General features: G+C 30.8%; 1 protein-coding gene across 2 annotated transcripts in view; it reads right to left on the minus strand.

Moving 5' to 3' along the window:
- Positions 1-22276, minus strand: part of Fstl5 (follistatin like 5) — a 776424-nt gene that overhangs the window by 229876 nt on the left and 524272 nt on the right. For both annotated transcript variants that reach the window (XM_047567007.1, XM_047567006.1), the window contains exon 7: positions 15492-15658. In XM_047567007.1, the coding sequence (XP_047422963.1) occupies positions 15492-15658 (167 nt within the window). The remainder of the gene's footprint in view (positions 1-15491; positions 15659-22276) is intronic.

Consider the following 22276-nt stretch of genomic DNA (forward strand, 5'->3'; position numbering starts at 1 on the left):
AAACTAAGTAAAATAAGTCAGTTACAAAAGATAAGTACTAAATGATTTACTTATATGAGGTGCTTAGTGTAGTCAAAATCATACAGATAGAAATTTGAATGGTGGTTGCCAGTGGATGGGTGAAAGGAGAAATGGGAAGTTATTGTTTAATGGATGTAGAGTTTTAGTTATAAAACTCTTTTGTTATAGAGGTGTATTGTGCTGATGGGTGCATAACATTATGCATATATTTAATACATTGAAGCATACACTTAAAATATTTGATATAATGAATTTTCATTATGTGCATTTACTACAACTAGAAAAATCTAAATATCAATTTATATAAGAGTATAAATATATTAGCTTACATAGATCTTTTTTTGATAATGATTAATAAATTTTCAAAATGGAAAGTTGCAATATTTAAAAAAATATTGTGTATGCATTACATGCTATTTTATTGGTTTGTTACAATTGTAAATGTATAGCTCAATAATTAAACAAAAATTTTGATTTTATTTCTCATATTCAAGCCCTTTTTAAGATTCAATTTCTTTGCCTACTCTTAGACATAACAAGGGACTCCAAGTTCATTCAGTACACTATGCTCTCTCAAGCCTGCAGTCTGCTTTCCCAAGAACACCTGTCTACCACATCATCACCTGTCTGTCATCTAAGCTGCTGGACTATTGTAGTTTTAGAAGTGGTCTGTGACCTTCAAATTCAAACTTGACTTCCTTTTCCTATTCATGGCGCATATATTTATGTAACTATTTCTACTGTACTTCAAATATAATGCAGTTTCTTTTCTCAACTTTTTCTATCTAAGAGTTTAAAAATGAAAATGACATCTCTTAAAGACATAGCTTCAGCTTATTTAGCCAACTTCCTGGAAAAGTGTAGTGGAAAAGTTAAATTACTATTTGTTGTATACATAAAGATTAAACAATGTTCGAATATATATTTCCCTTCTTTTTCTTGCTTTCCTTATCACATAAGATTGGAGTTTGAATTAGAACAGTAGTAAAAAGTCAATATGCTTAATGGAAACTATTATTAAAGAAATTAAATCTAGATATTGTTCAGTTTCCTAGGATTAAATGGTTTATTGCCAACAAATGTTGATTGATAATCCTACAGTAAAATAATAATAATAATAATAATAATATTAATAAAGCCTTAAGCAAGATTTTAAATATAAAAACCCATGAAAAACTGAACAATGCAAATTGAAAATATGAGCAATATCACTGTCACTTATAATTTACACATTTAAAATTTTTTACATGCCTATTTCATGTCACTATATTACAAACATCATAACAAAAGTTTGAACTAGCAAATGTCTTTGTGTTTAGTTTCTAGTCCACCAAGGAACCACAAGAAAAATAACAGTTTTATTATGATTTTTTATTTAGCAAGTACTATTGTTAGTGGACAGAGAACTTTAAGAAATTTCAGGCATACGATGTATTTGTTTATTTTTAAAAAAAACACACTGGATTTAGATAGATCAGGGAAGACGGGGAAGTTTTCTAGTGAAGAGGAGAATGTGTTCAAGAATGGAAGTGATAAAATAACACAATCAGAAATTTGGTAGAGTTTTAAAGAATTTATAATATAGAGTGAATATTAGAGTTTTATTCAGAAGAATCAATAGAGAAATATGCTTTCTGGAATAAGCTAAAGAATATCATTTTCCTTCCTGAAAGCTACGAAAAGCTATTAAAGGATTTTAAAGAGGGAAGTGGAATGGCCACATGTAAATTTTATGAAGATCAGTCTGGCTATCATATGAAGTGCAGAGTCAAAGTGAAGGCACATTTGCAATAGGCAAGGAAGAAGTTTGAAGGTGAGAAATGATAGGCCTTAAATTAAGGCAGCTACAATAGAAATGAGAGAACAGAATGAATTTAAGACGAGGAAAAAGTTCAATTCACATGGCATTGTGACAGATTAGAGGGAAAAAAAATGATGGAAAAATATAGCTGGACTCAGTTTTCTGCCACGTCTACATTGACTAGGAAACAGTATAAATGTTGTAGATTTGGGGATAAATATATTTTTTAAATTTTGTACATTCACACAAAATATTGGAACTTAGGAGAGAGAGTCCTTTATCATTTTAGGAATAGATATAATTAGTCAAGGTCCTTATTTAAAAAATAAATTACAAATTGAAGGAATGTTTCCATATTAATATTTCACATGAAGATTTTAAAAACCTGATTTTTCAATAATTTTGGAAACTAAACTTAAAACTATTGAGTATTCCACAAACTGATATATGAATACTTTTGCCACCTAATCACACTTGAACATGTCAGTTGTATATATTGTTATCTGTAAGAATAAGTTCCAAAAGAATATGAATAAAGGCATTTAAAAATATATTTTTGAATTACTGATTTTAAGATTTTACTGAAAAGCAAACTCTAATATTGAATGTTCTGATGTATCAGCAAAAAAAAAGTAATTCAGGAAGGATATTCATTAAAAACATGTAATTGTTCCTACTGTACAATTAGTATTGAACCTGCCTAACACATATTTAGGAAAAAATTAATTCATGTTAGGCATTTCATATTTGTGTTAGAAATTCAACTTCCTTGGTCTATGTCATGGCTCCTATTATATTTGGCTTGGAAAATTTGGAATCATAAAGATTCTCTGATTTCCCCTTAAATTTTTAAAGATATTTTTAGTTGTAGACGGACACAATACCTTCATTTATTTATTTTTAAGTGGTGCTGAGGATCAAACCCAGTGCCTCACACATGCTAAGAAAGTGCTCTATCACTAAGTTACAGCCTCAACCCCTCCTCTTAAATGTTAACAGTTATAATGCCCCAAATTTATATTTTAAAAAAGTATCAGTGGTAAAAATTATCTAGGAATGATGTATTCTATTTGAAGAATTGTTGTGTATAACTTTATTCAAAGGGGGAAACAAAATGGATTTTTTAAAAGTATACAGAAGAAACAAACAAATAGCTTTCTTTTTCAAATAACTAGTTTCAATGGTATACTCTAATTGTCTCATGTTTTTAAAATAACACTATAATATTCCATTGTGTATATATATACCACAGTTTCTTTACCCATTCAACTGCTGAAGGGCATCTAGGTTGGTTCCACAATCTATCTATTGTGAATTGAACTGCTATAAACATTGATGTGGCTGCATTACTGTAGTATGCTAACTTTAATTCTATTGAGTATAAACCAAGGATAATTGGGTCAAAAGGTGGGTCAATTCCATGTTTTCTGAGGATTCTCCACACTGCTTTCCAGAGTAGCTGCACCAATTTGCAACTCCACCAGCAATTTAAAAGTGTGCAGATAAATGGATGGAATTGGAGAATATCATGCTAAGTGAAGTAAGCCAATCCCAAAAAACAGAAGGCTGAATGTTTTCCCTGATAAGTGGATGATAATATATATAATGGGGGTGGGGGAGTGGGGGTGAGAGAGGAATGGAGAAACTTTAGATTATGTAGAAGGAAATAAGGGGGGGTATGAAAAATGGTGGAATGAGACAGACACCATTACCCTATGTACATGTATGATTACACAAATGGTATGAATCTACATCATGCACAACCATAGAAACAAAATGATGTACCCCATTTATGTACAATGAATCAAAATGCAGTCTGTAAAAAAAAAAATAACACTATAGTCTTCTAAAATGAAGTGAAATCTTATAAATTAAATTAATTTGATTAATGATATAAATTTGGGTTCTGTTATCAATGAATAATTCAAAGGACAAAAAATACCTTTTTCACAAACATGTATAAACTTTAAAACCCAAACTTTTAAAAGGGAAATTTATATTTTTTCACTGTTTTAAATATTAAAATTAGGTAGCATAGTTAAAGTGCTCTATAACCTGAATTACTTTATTTAGGCCTCTAAACTACATATGATTTGGGAATTTTACTGAGAAATTAAAACTGCAGGATATATTCTAAGATCCATTTTAAAAACATAGGTATAATCTTCTATATTAACCACTTAATAGTTTTTAAATTCCAGGCATATAATGAAAATTTTATTGTGTTTTGACACTGGAATCCCAGCGTTGATTTTGCCAGTCAAGTACTAGAATCCAGTGGGTTTTCTTTATTGTTTGGGGTCGGGGGGTGGTTTTGTTGGTTTGTTTTTTAGAAACTTGGTGTCAGGCTGCCACAATTACAATTAGATTCTGATTTTATTTAAAATGTTAATTTCAATTTTTAATTATTTGCCTGTGATTTTTTTCAACTAATACTTTAACTGAGGAGCAAGTATATATATTGGGGAGCACATCAAATAAGTTGTAATAATGGGATTACTTTAAGACTGATCATTTTTAATCAAAGTATTATTATTTTACTTATTTCAGTATTGAATTTTAAGAGTTCTTTTTCCATTTTGGATAGTAACCCTTTAGCAGATATTTGCTGTGCCAAATATTTTCTCTCATTCCATAAATTCATTTCTACCTCATTGTTTTCTTTGTTGTACAGAAGAATTTTAGTTTGATAACATCCCACTAACCTATTTTTACTTTCATTTCCTGTGCTTTTGGTTTCATAACCAAAAAATCCCTACCTAGAATAAGTTATAAAACATTTCCCCCATTTTCTTCTACAAGTTTTCACTGTCCATCTTTGTTTAAGTGATTAATCCAATCACTTAATTTGAGTTAGTTTTGGGGGTATGGCACAAGAGTTGAGTATGATTCTTTTGCAGATGAATATACACTTCTCTCAAAACAATTGGTTGTAGAAACCACCCTTTACCCAATATGCACTCTTGACACCATTATTGAGGACCAATTGATTAGTTTATTTCTGAAACTTTATTCTGCTCATAGCCCAATATATCTATCTTCATGCTGTATTGATTACTATACCTTTGTAGTAAGTTTTGATATAATTAACTAAGTTCATTCAACTTTGTTCATCTCTCTCAAGGTTGTTTTGAACATTCAGGGTACTCTATAACTTTATATGAATTTTAGGATCATTTTCTTCATTTTTGTTAAAACATGCCATTAAAGTTTTTATAAAAATGTAATTAAATTACACATTACTCTGGTTTATGTGGATATTAAAATATTAATTCTTCCAACCTATGAACATGGGATATCTTTTAATTTATCTATGTCTTCTTAAATTTCTTTCATTAATGCTTGGTAGTTTTTATACCTAATAGTAGAGACTTTGATGTCTTTTATAACTTCCTTGATCAAGATTATTTCAAGTATTTTATTCTTTTTAATAATATTGTAAATTGGGATTATTTTACTAATTTTTTGTTTGGATAATTCATTGTTGTATATGGGAACATAAAATGATTTATGTTGACTTTTATCCAACAACTTAGCTATATTCATTTATTATTTATAAATATTATTTACATATGGGTAGACTATGATTTTTTTATGTATAATATCATATATGTTGAAAACAGAGATAATTTTACTTCTTTTCTGACTTTTATTTCTTTTAATTACCTAACTGTACTCTCTAGGACTTCCATTATTATGTTGATAGAATTAGTAGAGAGTAGGTATCCTTGTCTTGTTCCCTATCTTAGAGAAAGAGTTTTAAATTTTTCATCAATGCATATGAATATCTGTGAGATTTTTATATATGAACTTTATGATTTCTTTTGATACCTAGTATGTTGAGAGTTTTGTTTTTTTCATGAAAGGGTGTTGACTTCTGTCAAATGCTTTTTCTGCATTTTATCAGCAGAAACAAACCCAAACCAGACAAATAACAACCAAACTCAATTAAAAATGGGCAAAGGTATTTAATAAACATTACTCCAAAGAATAAATGCAAATGCAAAAAAGATATAAACTGATGAACAACATTGCTAATCATCAGGGAATTATAAATCAAAGTCACAAAGAAGTAGTACCCTATACATATTAGGATAGCTATTTTACAGATAATAATAATAACAATAATAATATTTATCAAAGATAGGGAAAAACAGGAAACCTTTTACACTGTTGATGGCAATGTAGAATGTCACATTCACTATGGAAAACAGCATGACATTTCCACAAAATATTATAAATGAAACCATCATATGAAACTATCATATGCTCTAGCAACTCCTATTCTAGTATATGTACAAAATAATGGAAATTATTATCTCAAAAACATATCTAAAAATATGTTTACTGTAGTATTGTTAACAGTAACCAATATAAAAATATAACCTAGTGTACATCAATATAAGGATATAACAAAGTGTATATGGATGGATAAAGAAAACATTATATATTTATTATATATAATATATATAAATATGTTATATAATTATATAATTTATGCATATATAAGATATGCATAAGAGTTATTATATAGTTTTTATATAAGATGCAATTATGTGTGTATCATATAAATATATATATATTATATATACACATATGCATAGAAATATTGAGAGAGAGAAGGAAAAAGAAAGCTCTGCTCAGGAAACTAGCCAGTCACAAAAGGAAAACAACATGATTCCATATATATGAAGAATCTAGGCAAGCCACACTTGAAAACACAGGGCAGAACAACTGTTTCCATGAATTTGGGGAGTGGTAAATACGGGGCTATTTCCAATAGTTTTAAAGTTTCTGTTATACAAAATGACAGATTCTAGGGATCTACTGTGAAATTTTGTGCCTATAGTAAATTAGATTGCATTATGCATTTAACATTTTGTTGAAAGAGTAGATCTCATATTACATCTCCTCACCACAATAAAAAAACAAAAAGAAACAGTGAAACAGGGAAAAAGATACCTCTTTAGCACTTTTTCATATTCACTAAATCTCACAATTTAAAAAATATCATCTAATAAATAATGATGTATATGACAATGTGCAAGATTTGTATGTTCTGGTGTTTAAACAATTTGGTTTGTGTGCTCTTTAGGAAAAATAAAACATAGTTATAAATACAAATTTTATAGGGTCAATTCATTATTGGAGTATAAAAAGCTGATTTTATATGTTAATATTGTATTCTGCTCCTTTGATGTATTTATTTATCAGATCCAAAGTCTTCTAAGTGTACAATCATATCATCAGTGAAAGATGAAATCTTCTCAGGTTGTGGCAGGGACAGGAAGCAGAAAGAGAAAGAGGAAGGGGTCGCAGGAAGAACAAGCCTTCCAGGATATGCCCCCATTGACCCACCTCCTCTATAATGAAATTATAAAAGAATGAAGAAACTCAAGAGACCTTAGAAGGTGGAAAGACATATTATACCAACGAACAGGTAAAATTAATATCATTAAATGACCATATTAGCAAAAGCAATATACAGATTCAAGGCAATCTTCATCAAAATAATAATGACATTCTTCAGAGTCCTAAAATGTATGTGTAAGACTAAAAGACCCACAAAAGTCAAAGCAATCCTGAGCAATAAGAGAGAGGATGGAGGCATTATAATACTTGATCTCATATTATACTACAGAGCTATATTTAAAAAATAAAATAGCATGATAATGGAGAACCAACAAAATAACCTAGAAGATAGAGGAAAATCTACATAGATACATTCATTTGATCTTTGACAAAGATATATGTTGAAGGAAAGATAATTTTTGTAACAAATGGTGCTGAGAAAACTGGATATCCATACATAGAAGAATGAAACTAAATTACTACCTCTTACCCTATACAAAAATCAACTCAAAGCATATCAAAAATCCAAACACCAGAAGAGAAACAGTGAAACTGCTAGAAGGAAACAGGGGCAACACTTCAACACATTTATACAGGCATCAACTTCTTTAAAAAAAAAAAAAAAAAAAAAACACCTAAAACTCAAGAAATAAAACAAAAAATCAACAGGTAGAATAAAACAAAAAGTCAACAGGTAGGATAGCATTAAATTTAAAAGTTTCCACACCAACTGAGAGAGACTACAGAATGATAAAAATCTTTTCCAGTTACTCTTCTGACAGGAGATTAATAACTAGATGTTATATTAGAGATTAAATGATGTCCTTCACAAGCTCATGTGTTAGGTGATGCAAGAATTTTCACAAGTGAAATAATTGGGTATGAGAGTATTAACCTAATCAGTGGATCATTTACTGAAATAGATTAACTGGGTGTAACTGTTGCCAGGTAGGTAGTTGGAGGATATAGGTCACTGGGGCATGCCGTTGGGGTTTATATTTTGTCCAGGGTGAACAGAGTTCTCTCTCTCTCTCTCTCTCTCTATATATATATATATATATAGATAGATAGATAGATAGATAGATAGATACATATATATATATATGTATCTTCTTTTTGTTGCCATGTCCTGAACTGTTTTTCTCTTCCATACTTTTCTGCTATTATGTTCTGTCTCACCTTGGGCTCAGAGGTATGGAATCGGTCATCCAATTTCTGAGATTCCTAACACCCTGTACCCCAAATAAACTTTTCCTTCTCTATGTTGTTCTTGCCAGGTGTTTTGATGACAATGATGCAAAATCTAAATGAAACAGCAGAATATAAAAAGAACTAAAAACTTAACCCCGAAAAATGTAATAACCCACTAATCAGTAGACAGAAGATCTAACAAGACATTTCCCCAAAATAGAAATTCAAACAGTCAATACATTTATGGAAAATCTACACCATTATTAGCAGTCAGGAAGATGCAAATCAAAACTACACTGAGGTTCTATCCTTTTCCAGTCAGAAAGGTAATTATCAAGAATACAAATAATTGCTGGTCAGGATATGGGAAAAAAATGTAAAGTTATACCTTGTTGGTTGGACTGCATATTAGTACACACATTTTGGAAATCAGTATGGTAATTTCTCAAAATACTAGGAATGGAACCATCATATAACCCATTTATACCACTCCTTGGTATTTATATAAAAGTGCTAAGATCAGCATACTATAGGATATATGCATACCAATGATTATGGAAGCACCATCCACATAGCCAACATATGGAACCAGGCCATGTGTCCACCAATAGATGAATGGATAAAGAAAATATGGGATATATACACAATGGAGTTCTACTCAGTCATAAATAAAAATGAAATTATGTCATTTGCTGGTAAATGAATATAACTAGAGAACATTATGCTAAGTAAAATAAGCCAGACTCCGAATGTCAAGAAGCAAATATTTTCTCTCATATGCAGAAGATAGAGCAGAAAAGGAAATACAAAAGGGGATCCTGCAACAAACAGAAGGGAGATCAGTAGAACCAAGCAGGAACCAAGGGGAATGGAGGAGCGGAAGAAAAGAGTAAGAACTGGGGAATGAAATAGACTAAATTATATCAGGTGTACATATAAATATACTACAATACCTTCCAATTTAATATGTAAGTACCATGCATCAATTAAAAAATAAATAGAAGACCACAAAGTGGAGGAAGGGGATCAGAAGGAGGAAGAAGAGGAAAGGGGATTGAAATAAAGAAAACCGTTACATGAATTTATATATATGTCAAAATGAACCCCACTCTTACATATAACTATAATGCACTAAATTTTTTTTAAAAAATAACTTTTGTAAAAGCACAGGACAATTCTTAGAGAGTTTGAAGATGGTCCCATGTCCCTGCCAAGATTTCTTTTAAGCCATATGTGCCTGAGCCTCAGTTGTCCTAGTTTCAGGACCATCCTTAGCCATGGCCATGATAATCCTTAGAACATTCCCTCTTGACACAAATGGTCCAGATCAGATCACAAACCCCACTCAGTGTAGATAGGGCCTGAGTGGGACCGTCAAATCCCTTGCCCCACATGCCACATGTCTATTCAGAAAGCCCACAATGATATTTGACCTTTGGATTCCTGGATTTTCTGCCAGTTCAGATGAAGCCTAATGTCCATTAAAACTTCTGTAACCCTAAGTCCTCCCTATTAGTTGACTTCCCTCATTTCACACCATTATATTCACACTTTGAATCTCAAAAAAATTTCTAGTGTTACTGCTGAGGTGTAAACAGTATCTATACAATTGAAGGGCCATATGATTACATTTTATTGGTTACACTATAACCCACACCATAGTGTGTTAAATAATTATTTCTTGGAGATTAAGGACCTCAATTCTCACATATTACATATTTTTCATTTATTAATGGGCTTTTCTACATGAATATGACAACATATTACATTGACAAAAGAGTTAGAAGATAGAAGATGATATTCTGGCAATGTTGCAGATTTGTCAAGACTTCTGAAAAACCATGATGGGAACAGAGAAGTCAACAGGTTCAGACCAATGAGAGTCAATCAAAATATTAGCTACTGCTGGGTATGGTGGCATATATCTGTAATTCCACCAGCTCGGGAGGCTTAGACAGAAGGATCACAAGTTTAAACCCAGCCTAAGCAATTTGGTAAGACCCTGAGATTATATATAAGCTACTGAAGGAACATATGCAAAAAAATAATTTCTAATCAAATTGTATAGATCCAATTCATAGTGGAAACTATACAACTCAATATTCACAAAAACCAAAGGAACAAATTTGATATATTTTAAACTCTTAAAAGTTATTCAATGAGAGGCAGAAAGATCTTGAAATCTATATGTGAATCCAGTATTTCAACTCTAAATTAGCATGTCTGCAAATTTTTATTTTCTCAAACTGTTCAAAAATTTTAAGTTTATCTTCATTTGAAACAGTATAAGTTCTCATCAAACCTGTCATTATTTTTTCCTAGTTAGCATAAGTAAACTCAATTCCTACCAAAAAGAAAAGAATGATCACAAGAAAAACCCTCCAGACAGAATGCAAAAGAAAAATAATATTTAAGTAAAGACAAACAACAAACCAAAAAACAAGAACCCAAATTGAAAACTTTCAATTTAGTAAAGGAAAAAAAATTATATTCAGAATTGGTGAGATTTGAAGACGTGCATAATCACATTTAATCAACACAAAAAATACAGAAGAGTATGAAGTTGAATATTTCATATGTTTTTTAGGTGAACTTGTATAAAGGTAGAAATTTCTTGATGCCACCAAATGTCCATTCTCCTGTTCCTCCTCTGTAACAGAATTCTGGGCATTGTGACTTGCTAGAGAATTATATTTATCAAGCTGCTATTATAGTTATTATAGTTATTATGCATCACTGTGACATATAAACACTTGTGAGACTCTACAAAACCAAGGACAAGTGACTTTTTCTTTCATTTTTTTATATGCTGCTTTAGACTGGGAATATAGATTGTTGGAATGTAGATTGATGACTGGAAGCCTTGTAGCACTTCTGAACCCTGAGAGGACCCTGAGGATAAAAGTCATGGTTTTGGAATGCTAGAAAAGATTGAGTTCCAGATGTTTATGGAGTAATCATGCCAGTTGTTTACAGTATGTTTTACAAAACAAAAACTCTCATATATTTAAGTCACTATTTTTTAGTTTCTTGTGTTCACTGATGGACACAACTACTACTATTGTTTAGATAGGTGTAGAGAATAAAATATTAAAAGAAAGAAGAAGAAAACAACAGAAATATGCAAAGATAATAGATATAATTCAAGAGATATTTTGGCTGTTCATTTCATCCACTTGATATAAGATACAGCATTATTTATACAAAATTGGCTTAGTACAATAATAAAAACAATTTTAATTTCATGTTAATACCAACCAGTCTTACCAAATAATCTATAATCCACCAAAATATAAGTTGAAGTTCAGATAAATGAAGATTATTTTTGTGTGTCATACTTAAAATAAAATTTTAAGTAAAATAAAATATGGAACTCTCCAGTAAAATTGTATTTTACTTAGCAACTTTAGCTGGAAAGTCATTGAAAGTCATAACAATATATATTATATCAGATTTTTTCAAATACATTGCATTTTCATAGGACCTTGACCTTTGGAATTAAACATAATCAACAATGCCATAATGAATTTAGCTGCTTATAATAATGGAAGAAATAACATTTTGATATTATTAACTATTATAAAAATTTTCTTATAGGTAGAGAAACTGAAATTTAAATTTATTTAATAAATTCATTTTAGTTACATAACTAAGAACTGGACTCTACATTAGTATGAAGTAATTTGATTTCAGTGTTGAATTTACACCAGATTATAAAACAACTTAATTAATAATGAATATAGATATTATAAATTACATAAACAATATGTGTAAGAGTTTTACAGTTAACTTACCTGAAGTAAAAACAAAACAAAACAAAAAATTCTGCTATCCAACCACTTTGACAATTTTTCTTAGTAAACTCCCCAAATCCAAAGCAGTGCCATTTTTCAATCCCTCCCTTTTCTTCACTCCTGACTGCTAATGTTATCAATCGATTCTACTTTCTTTTCCCACATTTATCTCAAAAATATATCTTTGTCTCTATGATTGCTCCATCTCTCTTAATTAGGTCTCCTTAACTACAATAACTTGCAAACCAGAACCAAAAAAAAAAAAAAAAAAAAATTCCAATTAGTTTTTTCAGGAATTTGGACAGAAAGAGGATTGAGGTCATGCATGGAGATGAATTCATTCAGCTGAATGAATATAATGGCATGTTTTTAGAGCTCGATTAATTAAAGATTGTTAACCAAACAATAAGATAGCACAATTCCAAAAATTTCATTGAATCGTATATTTTCTCCTATTTGCACGGCTATTATAATTGAAAAAAAATCAAATTCAGCATTCCCTATGAATTTCTAATCTCTCTGAGTATTATATGGACCCTAATAATAAGTTTCTACTGTTTTAGGCAGGGTGAGAGCACCTGTGTTCTTTGAAATATGTATAAAGAAAGAAGAAAGAAAATGAGAAGAGGAAGAAGAGAAGACAAAATTGAGACACAGTTCAACTGAAAATTTACAATGTGTCTTACATAGTTTTAACAGCTTTAGAATGTTTTATTGCATTAGTTCTTACCAAAGCATAAGTTAGTTCTGTTATCTTTGTTTTATAGATAAGGGAGTTGGGGTACAGAGAATTTAGATTACTTGCTTGAGGTTACATAACTCCTAAGTGACTGAAGATTAATTGCAAAGTAGACAGTTGGAGCCGATAGCCCATCTTGCAAACCAGTGTCCTACATGCTCCTGTAGTTCAGTGGTATGCTTTTGTTCACTTGATGCAAAAATGAAGACAGGCAAAATGAAAGATTTCAAACATCAATTGAATTTTAATCAGTCTCACAAATCTATCTGTCTATATGACAAATCTATTTGTAATATATAGGAGCCAGAATTATTTGGATATGCTTTCCAAAGGGCAGCAGAAAACTATAGACTAGATCACTTCCACACAGTAGTTAAACTCTTGACCTAGAATTAACGAGACCATGTAAAAAACCCCAGCCTTCAATGCTACTTAGTTTAGTGACCTTGGGTAAACAACTAAGTATGTCTCTTACCATAAATGTTCACATGTGTAAATGGGCATAAGATTCTTTGCCTCATAGAACTTTTTTTTTAGGGCTAATGAGGTAATGAGACAATGTGAAGAGATATGAATAATCCTATTAAAGGAAAGAAATTACATATGTAATTCATGGAAGGGGGATTAAAAGTGTACTCATTCACAGGGTTTCTTCTGCACTTAGGAGTGGGAATGAGCTGATTTACAAGATGATTTTAAAATAGATCTATGTTATTTTAATTGTTTGGAATTAGAAAGTAAACAGAATAAGTAAGTATAAATTGAATTCTATTTAATGTACATATTAAAACATCAGTAGGGATATTGTATGTTATTGCTTCCATTGACATGAAAGGAACACCGTTTCTGATTCTTAGAGAATAAGACATCATTCTCAATAAACTCTCCGAGGAAAGCTCTGCAAGTTTAGAGAACTTCTATTAAAACAAAAGTAACAAAAATTGGAGAAGATGCCTGATTTTGCATTTTAAAACATTAAACAAAAAGATTAAGGAAGATAAAACATATAGGAAATTGAATTGGTCTTAGACCTGTTTGTGGAATTCTTTATAAAGCAACAGAAATTAAATGGAAATGTGATAGCTTTTTGAGTACTGCTCAAAAATACACAGATACATAAAATTCTAAGATCAATGAGTCAAATGATTGCCCCACCCTTCAATTCCACAGATAACCTGTAAGTGTTCAATTTTTAACTTTATCTTCTAGGATGATGTTTACTTCTTTAACAGATAAATGGTTAAGAGTTACTGTCTGCTTTTTCTTTCCTCATCTTTGAAGGCATACCCAGTTGAATGGATTTTACAATCTGTAGCCCTAGATGTACAACTCAATAAAGAAACATGTACCTCCATTCTATAAAAATAAACCATTTGTTTTGATCAATAGTTCTTGTTTCAAATACATTGTAAAATATTTGAAGTAAAATCTGCCTTTACCCTCTCCAACTTCAAGATCTTTAAACTGTTATTCAACCATAACAATATTGGATAGAGATTGTTAGTAATTATAGCAATTCTGACAGACATTTGGCATACAAACATGATTTTGAGATGATTAAACAAGAATAACAGAGTACAAAGTTTTTTGAACCATCTACTTTTTTGCCCCAGCTCTACCCACTTGTTGAGAAACTATCTTGCCCTTGTCAAACAATAATACACATCACACTTTATATGAATTATTTTGCTGCCTCTCAGCCTAGTGAAACCACAACTAACCACAAATTGGTCAATCGGAGTATTACAGTTTCATACCAAGTAATTCTTTCAGTGAAAGTCATTTATACTAGACAGAAATTTGAATCCTTTGCACTATTAATAAGTAATCACACTATTATATTATTTTTAACACAGTTTTCTTAAAAATTAATAAATGTCCATGTTAGAAATAATAAAATTACAAAAAGTACAAAAAGAAATCTCTTGGAAGTAAGTCTGAACACCATCCCTGACCCTATTCTCTTTCTTAGAATCATTTCATCCTGTGAGTTATTTCACAATATGACTCTAGAAATTTTCTATAAATTAATTTATATATATACATTTAATTTATGTATTAAATTATATATATTTAAATTAAGATATATATTTATGCATATATATTTTAAGGAATAGAGACATCCTAAAATAAAGCAGGATATACTTTTATATAAACACATATGAATATATTTTCATATTAGCATATATAAAACCCATAAAAATTCTATAGCACAGATGCAAACATATTCATATGTGCCCTTATGTTTTCTATGGATGGTATTCTAAGCTTTTATTCTTACAACACTGTGAAGGTGAACAATTTTAAGCATATATACTTGAGTTCAAGAGTATATTTATAGGAAGAATTTCTAGATGTAGAATTCCTAGGGTATTTTCTCACTAACACATTACCACATAATCTGTGTAACACACTGATAATTTGGATAATTACAAATGATCTATGGTACACTTCCATTTGGATGGATACCAATGTTCCAATAATTTTCTTCTATTCTGCATCCAATATTCATTAAGTTCCCTGGACAACAAAAAGCCTAGAATACATCATGCTGAATATACACTTAATAAAGTACTTGTCTTTATATACTCACATTGATGTCTTCCAAATCTAAATTATTTAGAATAATATTGTTCCTTTTCCAGATGATGGGGGGTCTCAGGGCTCCCTGAATGGCACAGCTCAGGACAGCACTTTGTCCCACAGTTGCTGCAGTAATGCTTAGCTTCTGATCTTCAGGAAGACTCAACTGAATCACCTCTGTAAAGATAAAGCATCAGTATATTGATGAGCATGTAATTTTGTAACATTAATTGGCATAAAGTTTCTGAATACTAGCAATTTGGGCTTTTAATTTGAATAAAAGAGAAAAAAGCTTGTGATAAAATGAAAAAGACTAAATTGTTTCCAACAAAAGGTCAGAATGACATTTCAATTTAATTGATTGACAAGCATTCTCATGAGACAAAAACTATTAAACATGAAATGAATATCAGAAATAGAGTTATAATAAGCCTGGCAGATTGCACCCAAAAGAGAGATAAATTATTTAACTGCCAAATCAACATGTAGTGTGTCATTGGCATTGAAATAAAAATGATGTTGTTTATTCACTGATGGATTTATATTGTAGGTGAGGTGAGATCATTGCTGGCTGGCTTCAGAGAACACTAGCAGAGCTGAATGGGTACAATGCATCAGAATGCTGGGAAACATAAATTGACTGAAGAAATAAGATTCATTTGAGAAGTTGAAAGAGGAAAAACACCCTGACGTTTACCAACCAAACAGCAATTAAGTGAAATTTTATTAGCTGTGCTTATCAGTGTTGATACAGTACAGTCATTTCCTGATCCTAAATTTTAAAGTTAATATTATATTTTTAACTAACCAAAATACACCATTCTGTCAATAATTATGCTGAACTAAGAATGTATTATTTGAAATTTGGATCTGGGCTAGTGATGTAGCTCAGAGTTAGTATGCTTACTTAGATGTGGGATATACTGTGTTCAATTCCCAGTACTGGGAAATAGACAAAAAAAAACAAAAAACAAAAACAAACAAACAAAAAAAACAAAAAAACAACAAAAAAAACACCCCAAAACTCAGAATTTTGGCTCTGACTTTCCTTTTCTGTTTTCATACAATTTTAACCATGTGGGAAAATTAACAGCTATTTCTTGCCAATTAATCATGAGAAATAACTGGAATAATTCTGCATCCCTATAAAACTTGCCCTTTGGTTTCCTGTTGACGTTCACAGACTCTAATTTGTCTACACAATGATTGAGTCTTGCAGTTTGACTTTGCTCAGCTCTAGCCAGGTTAGAAATATTACAAATGATTATTCTTACTTAAATTTCAATATGGAGTGTGGGAAGCCGTCCTTATTTAGTAGAATCAGACTAGGTTGGGCCATGGCACATAGAGGTTCTAGGAACTGCTGTGAAACGTGGTGCTGCATGGCAGTGGTTCCCTGTCTCCTTCTGGAATTTTCCTCCTAAGAGTATGCCTTCCCTAACTCTACTCTATTCTGTCCATCACAGAAGAAGCTCCTCCTGGTCCTTGCCCCCTTAACCTGTATATTATAAATAAAGGAGAGCTGGGCGACTCCATGTTGTTGTAAGAGGCCAGAGCTGGTATGGCCACACCCGTCATGCCTCCTCTCATAAAAAGAGTATTGGTCCTGTGTGTGTTCATTGATTAGGTAAGTTTTTTGGGTAACAGATAGAAAACTGCCAACATCCTCCTCCAGCAGTTAACCCTTTCCTCTTCCACATGGACGTGGCAGAGAGGACCCTCACAATGGAGGGGTGGAATAATTGTCCTTTATCCTTCCATTGTACTTGATGATATTTTTCAAGGGGAACTGAGTGGAGAAACTACTATCTTTTAATTGGGAATAAAATGATCACATGAAACCATTTCCATATCTTCCACAAAAGCCTCTCTTTCTTTTTCACCATACTATCTTCTTTTTCTCTTATTCTCAATAATTTTTTTTTTTAAGGAGAAAAACACGTGCTAATCAAGTGAGTTTTTTTATAGAATATAACTAATTGATAAAGAGTTCTTTGTTTTTTGGTGCCATCACAAATCACAATGCTAAAAGTGGCACATTTTGGCATCAGAAGGCCATGATCAAACATAAACTCCACAGTCCTCCCATGCATGTAGTAAGTGTTAATGTTAATTGAGTTTTCCCAACTGGTTGACACATTGTTATCTGATGAAAATAAGCAGAAACAAAAATAACACTCATATTATTTTATACACTGTTTATAAATCTAAAAAACGGTTATTTATATTATCACTGTTTTATGTTGTCAAAGAAGGGGGCAGAAACACTCATGAAACTTAAAAATCCTACTGGAGAGAGTCTTGGCCCAAATTGTTCTTTTGTTCACAGAAAGGCAAAAATAACAGATGGATAACAAGAAAAGGTTAATAAGCACTTTGTATAATTACGACATTATGGTCAGTTTAATTTCCCTTAGTGATAATATATCCATATTCCCATTTTATTTCAATGCTTCATGAGTAGTACAAAGAATATTTTCTTAAATATTGATTCTGTCATATGTACATATTTATACTCACATATATACACAGAGTCACATATTGCACAAGCATGCGTGTACACATATACATACATAAATACATACAATGGCTAAAAGAAAATGTATTTGACCAATTAGGAATAGGAAACATTTGAAATTTGCAGATAGAATGTTTATTTATTTTTAAAATTAAAAACTTGCAAAGAGAACACAACAACAGTAATAGCATCATGGAAAATATCAGATAGGAATTATTAGTAATTTTTCTTCTACATTCCTGAATTACATCTTCTTGCTCCTCATTAAATTATGTAAGAAATAATGGGACTTCTGATTTTAAAAATAACATTATGAACTTGGTTATTCTGGCATTTATAAATATAGTTAGTACTAAGTCACCCTGAAATCTCTTCGATAACTTCCTGCATCTGGAATTAAGTCTCTGGCTATTGGAATTAGTTTTACTTTTTGTAGTTATATGTTGAAATGCTAATCAGGTAATATGATTATCTTAAAATTCATGCTGAAGTTTGGTATAACACTATGTGGTATATCTTTCAAACGTATATTTTTGAGATGACGCATAATCATAATAATTACTATACACTCAGGAAATAATAACATGCATTAAAATTTTTCTTTAACTTGAAGACAATATCTAAAAGTTATTTAAAACCTGTCTAGATAATATGTACTATTGAATAATTATATGCATTTTGAAAATTCTTCAAATTTTTTCCCACATATTTCATGCTCCATGTTTCACCTCGGTGCTTATATATTGTACAGAACTTTATACACAAAACCACTTATGTTCACAAAACCAAATGTTCATTGCTTTACATAAATTTAACAGAATTTATTTTACCACGTGGCTGACATGCTCAACATTCCTATTTTATTTTTCTTTTTTGCGGGGGTTGAACTAGGGATCTAACCCAGTGGTACTTTATCACTGAACCACATCCCCAGACCTTTTTATTTTTCATTTTGAGACAGGGTCTCCCTAAGTTGCTTAAGGCCATGCTAAATTGCTGAGGCTGCTCTAAGACTTACAATTATTCTGCCTCAGCCTCCCAAATTGTTGAAATTACAGGCAAGTTCCAGGGAGACTGACTTTCAGTCTTTTTGATAGTTTGTAACCAACACACATTTATCTCACAAATGTTCAAATGTTAAGTCTTTTTATTTTTAAATGTCATTAAAAATGTTTTAGTAATAAAAGATGTGATTATAAAAACATGTAAAGTTAATTAATTATAGACAAATGGTCATTATATCTAGAAATCTGTTAACAACATAAAGCAATAACTATGGATTGAGCTGTAATCCAATTAAAAATAGATTTTAAGTAGAATCATGTTTCACATGATATCAAGTATCATCTGGTGTCCTGATATAGTTAAAAATGTGCAGGTTCAGTATAAGAGGTGGCATTTGATGTGTTGAAATACTTCAGTACTTAATGACCCACAGACTTTGTAGTTTATCAAAAGAGCTCTCAAGAACTCAAGGAAAGAAACCGGGCATGGTGGCACACTCCTGTAATGCCAGCAACCCAGAATGGGGAGGCAAGAAGATTGCAAGTTCAAGGCGAGCCTCAGCAATGTAGCAATACCCTATCTTAAAAAAAAAAAAAAAAAAAAAATTTGAAATGATTTGGTCTGTAGAACAATGGTGTAGCACCCCTGGATTCAATGTCTGGTACCAGAAACAATTGAAGGAAAGAAGTCAGAGTTCTATTGTTGCCTCTGATCTCCTGTTATAAAGATTATTAATGCCATTTCCAGTCCAGCTTTCTGCTTTTGATTAGGTAAGAAAACTAAAAATCAAATAAAATAGTTTCCTAACTATTCCTTTTTTTTTTTTTTTTTTTTTGTAGTGCTGGGGATTTGAACCATGGGCCTTGTGCTTATGAGGCAAGCACACTACCAACTGAGCTATATCCCCAGCCCACTTCCTAGTTATTCTAAATTTAGTTCCCTGTCTACATTTTCTCATCTTCACAACTTGGTTTAGGGACTATTAATAATTTGTTTTCAAAATAACAAAAAATTGGAACAAACTTTCAGAAGAAAATAAAACTCAAAATACAACTATTGTATAGTACAACTTAATCCATGGCTAGGAATTACTTGTGGAGCATTCATTTTAATAGTACCTGGGTGATGGATGTGGGGGGGGATATAATGTGATTTCAACATAATATAGAAAAGTAAAATATTATGAGCGAATCACATTGAGGTAAAAAAAGAATGACTTCAGTAACTGTGACTTATTTTAAGTAATAATAACAGAGCTTATCATAAGCATGATAATGTTATTTTAAATATTTACATCTTTTCAAGTTCCTAAGTATGAACTTATGCTGAACATTTTATTGAATTTATTTACACATTAGTCCCATAATCTCATTGACATGATTATGTTTATAATTCCTATTACAGAAATGAATTAAAAAATTTTAACAGTAATATTTCCATATGACATGTACTTTTCCTTTCTCTATTCCAGTAAAAGGCATTGCTAATTAAAAGCAGACAATAATACAATATTAATCCAGAAGTAGATTATAAAAAAGATAACATTTAGAAATTTTAGATGGAATAAATTATTCTCATAATGAGACAACTTTTATCACACAATTACATGCTCTTTAACTGGGAAATTCTGGTGACATTGTTTGTCAAGAGGCAGGTGTTATAAAAATAATTGTTAATGTTTATCTAATTTGGACAGGCTGATTTACATATACTAGTTTATTATAATAAAATGTTTAAAAAATTTGGACTAATTATGAGCCCTTAAAATATTATGTGCTTTTCTAATTATATATATTATAAAATTAAACAAAGCAATTTAAATATAATCTAGAAATTTATTTCCTTTGTTAACAGTAGGCTAGATAATTTGGACAAATTCATCCACAAAAGAAACTTTAGAAGTACAGGAAACTGGCAACTCTGGATTAAATATATATAATATATTCTTAAAAACTTGAAAGAAATAACAATATGGTAAGGAACTGCCCAGTCTATATCCTAGTGAGCTTACACATGGAATCATACATTCCTTGAAGGATTTCTACGTATTGAGTAAGTGGCTATGATATCTAAGTGCTTTTATGTGACTTGATGTTATTCCAGGCATATGAGAGAGGTAAAATAAAGGATTATTCCTCTCTGTGCTAGGACTTTAAGATGCTATAGTTTGTAGCCCACCTTTATCTAGATGTCTCATAGAAAAATGTAACCTTCCTCTGTAGAGTAAGTTAATACATTACACACATATAAACATTGTTATAAAAATGCATTTCTAATATTTATTAAATTATCAATTACAATATAGCACACAAAGAGACAGCATGATGAGAGAAGCAAAAACAAAAACACGCAGCTGTCACAAATGCAAGACTGTAAAACTATGTTCATAAAAATAAATAACCAGGATAGAGATTTTGACAATGAATTCATGTCTTAAAAAAAAAATCACATTACAAGTTTGTGAAAGGATCAAGCAGAAATTATAATAAGTGAAATTAATTATTAAACCATTGTACTTAAAATGAGATTAGAACAAGTAAAAAGGGAAATTAATAACTGGGAAAAGAGACTAAAAGAAATATTACATGAAGAAAAGATAAAGACAAAGATTTAAAAAAGCAAATGAAGATAGTGAAAATTGGTTTAAGTGGAAATCAAAAATGAGAAAATGGTATTAAAATAGCATTTGAAGAAAATGGTAGCTGCGCGTTTTCCATAAATGTAAATGACACCAATCAGCATATCAAAGAAGTTCTTCAAATCTCAGGCAAAGCAAATAGAACACTACACTAGAGTAAAATCAGAGAAAATCAAAGAGAATAATAAAATAATAGAATTAAAAATACAGATTACCTATACAGTAAGAAGAGTTAGAAAGATAATTTAATTAGCAAAATCAGAAACAAGACAGTGAGATAATAAATTAGACATGATGGTACAAAATAAAATAAATGTTAGAATTGTATGCACATAAGTCAAAATTAAAATAAATACATTTTCCAAAAAATGAAAGACAAAGGAAGGAGGAAAGGAAAGAGGAAGGGGAAATGCATTTCCAAACTAGTCACAGAAAATTCTGAAGGATGTTCTTCAGACAGAAGGGAAATGGTCCTTGATGGAAGCTCAAGGAAGCAAGAGGAAAATTAAGCAAAAAAAGTGCTTTATATGAATGTTGAAGTTGAACGCTAAACATTGCGTTTCAAGAACTCCTGATAAGGAGTACTTTCACGAACGTGGGATAGGAAAAGACTTTTTAAACACAACATGAAAGA

This window comes from Sciurus carolinensis, chromosome 10, assembly GCF_902686445.1.
Source record: "Sciurus carolinensis chromosome 10, mSciCar1.2, whole genome shotgun sequence".
Taxonomy (NCBI): domain Eukaryota; kingdom Metazoa; phylum Chordata; class Mammalia; order Rodentia; family Sciuridae; genus Sciurus; species Sciurus carolinensis.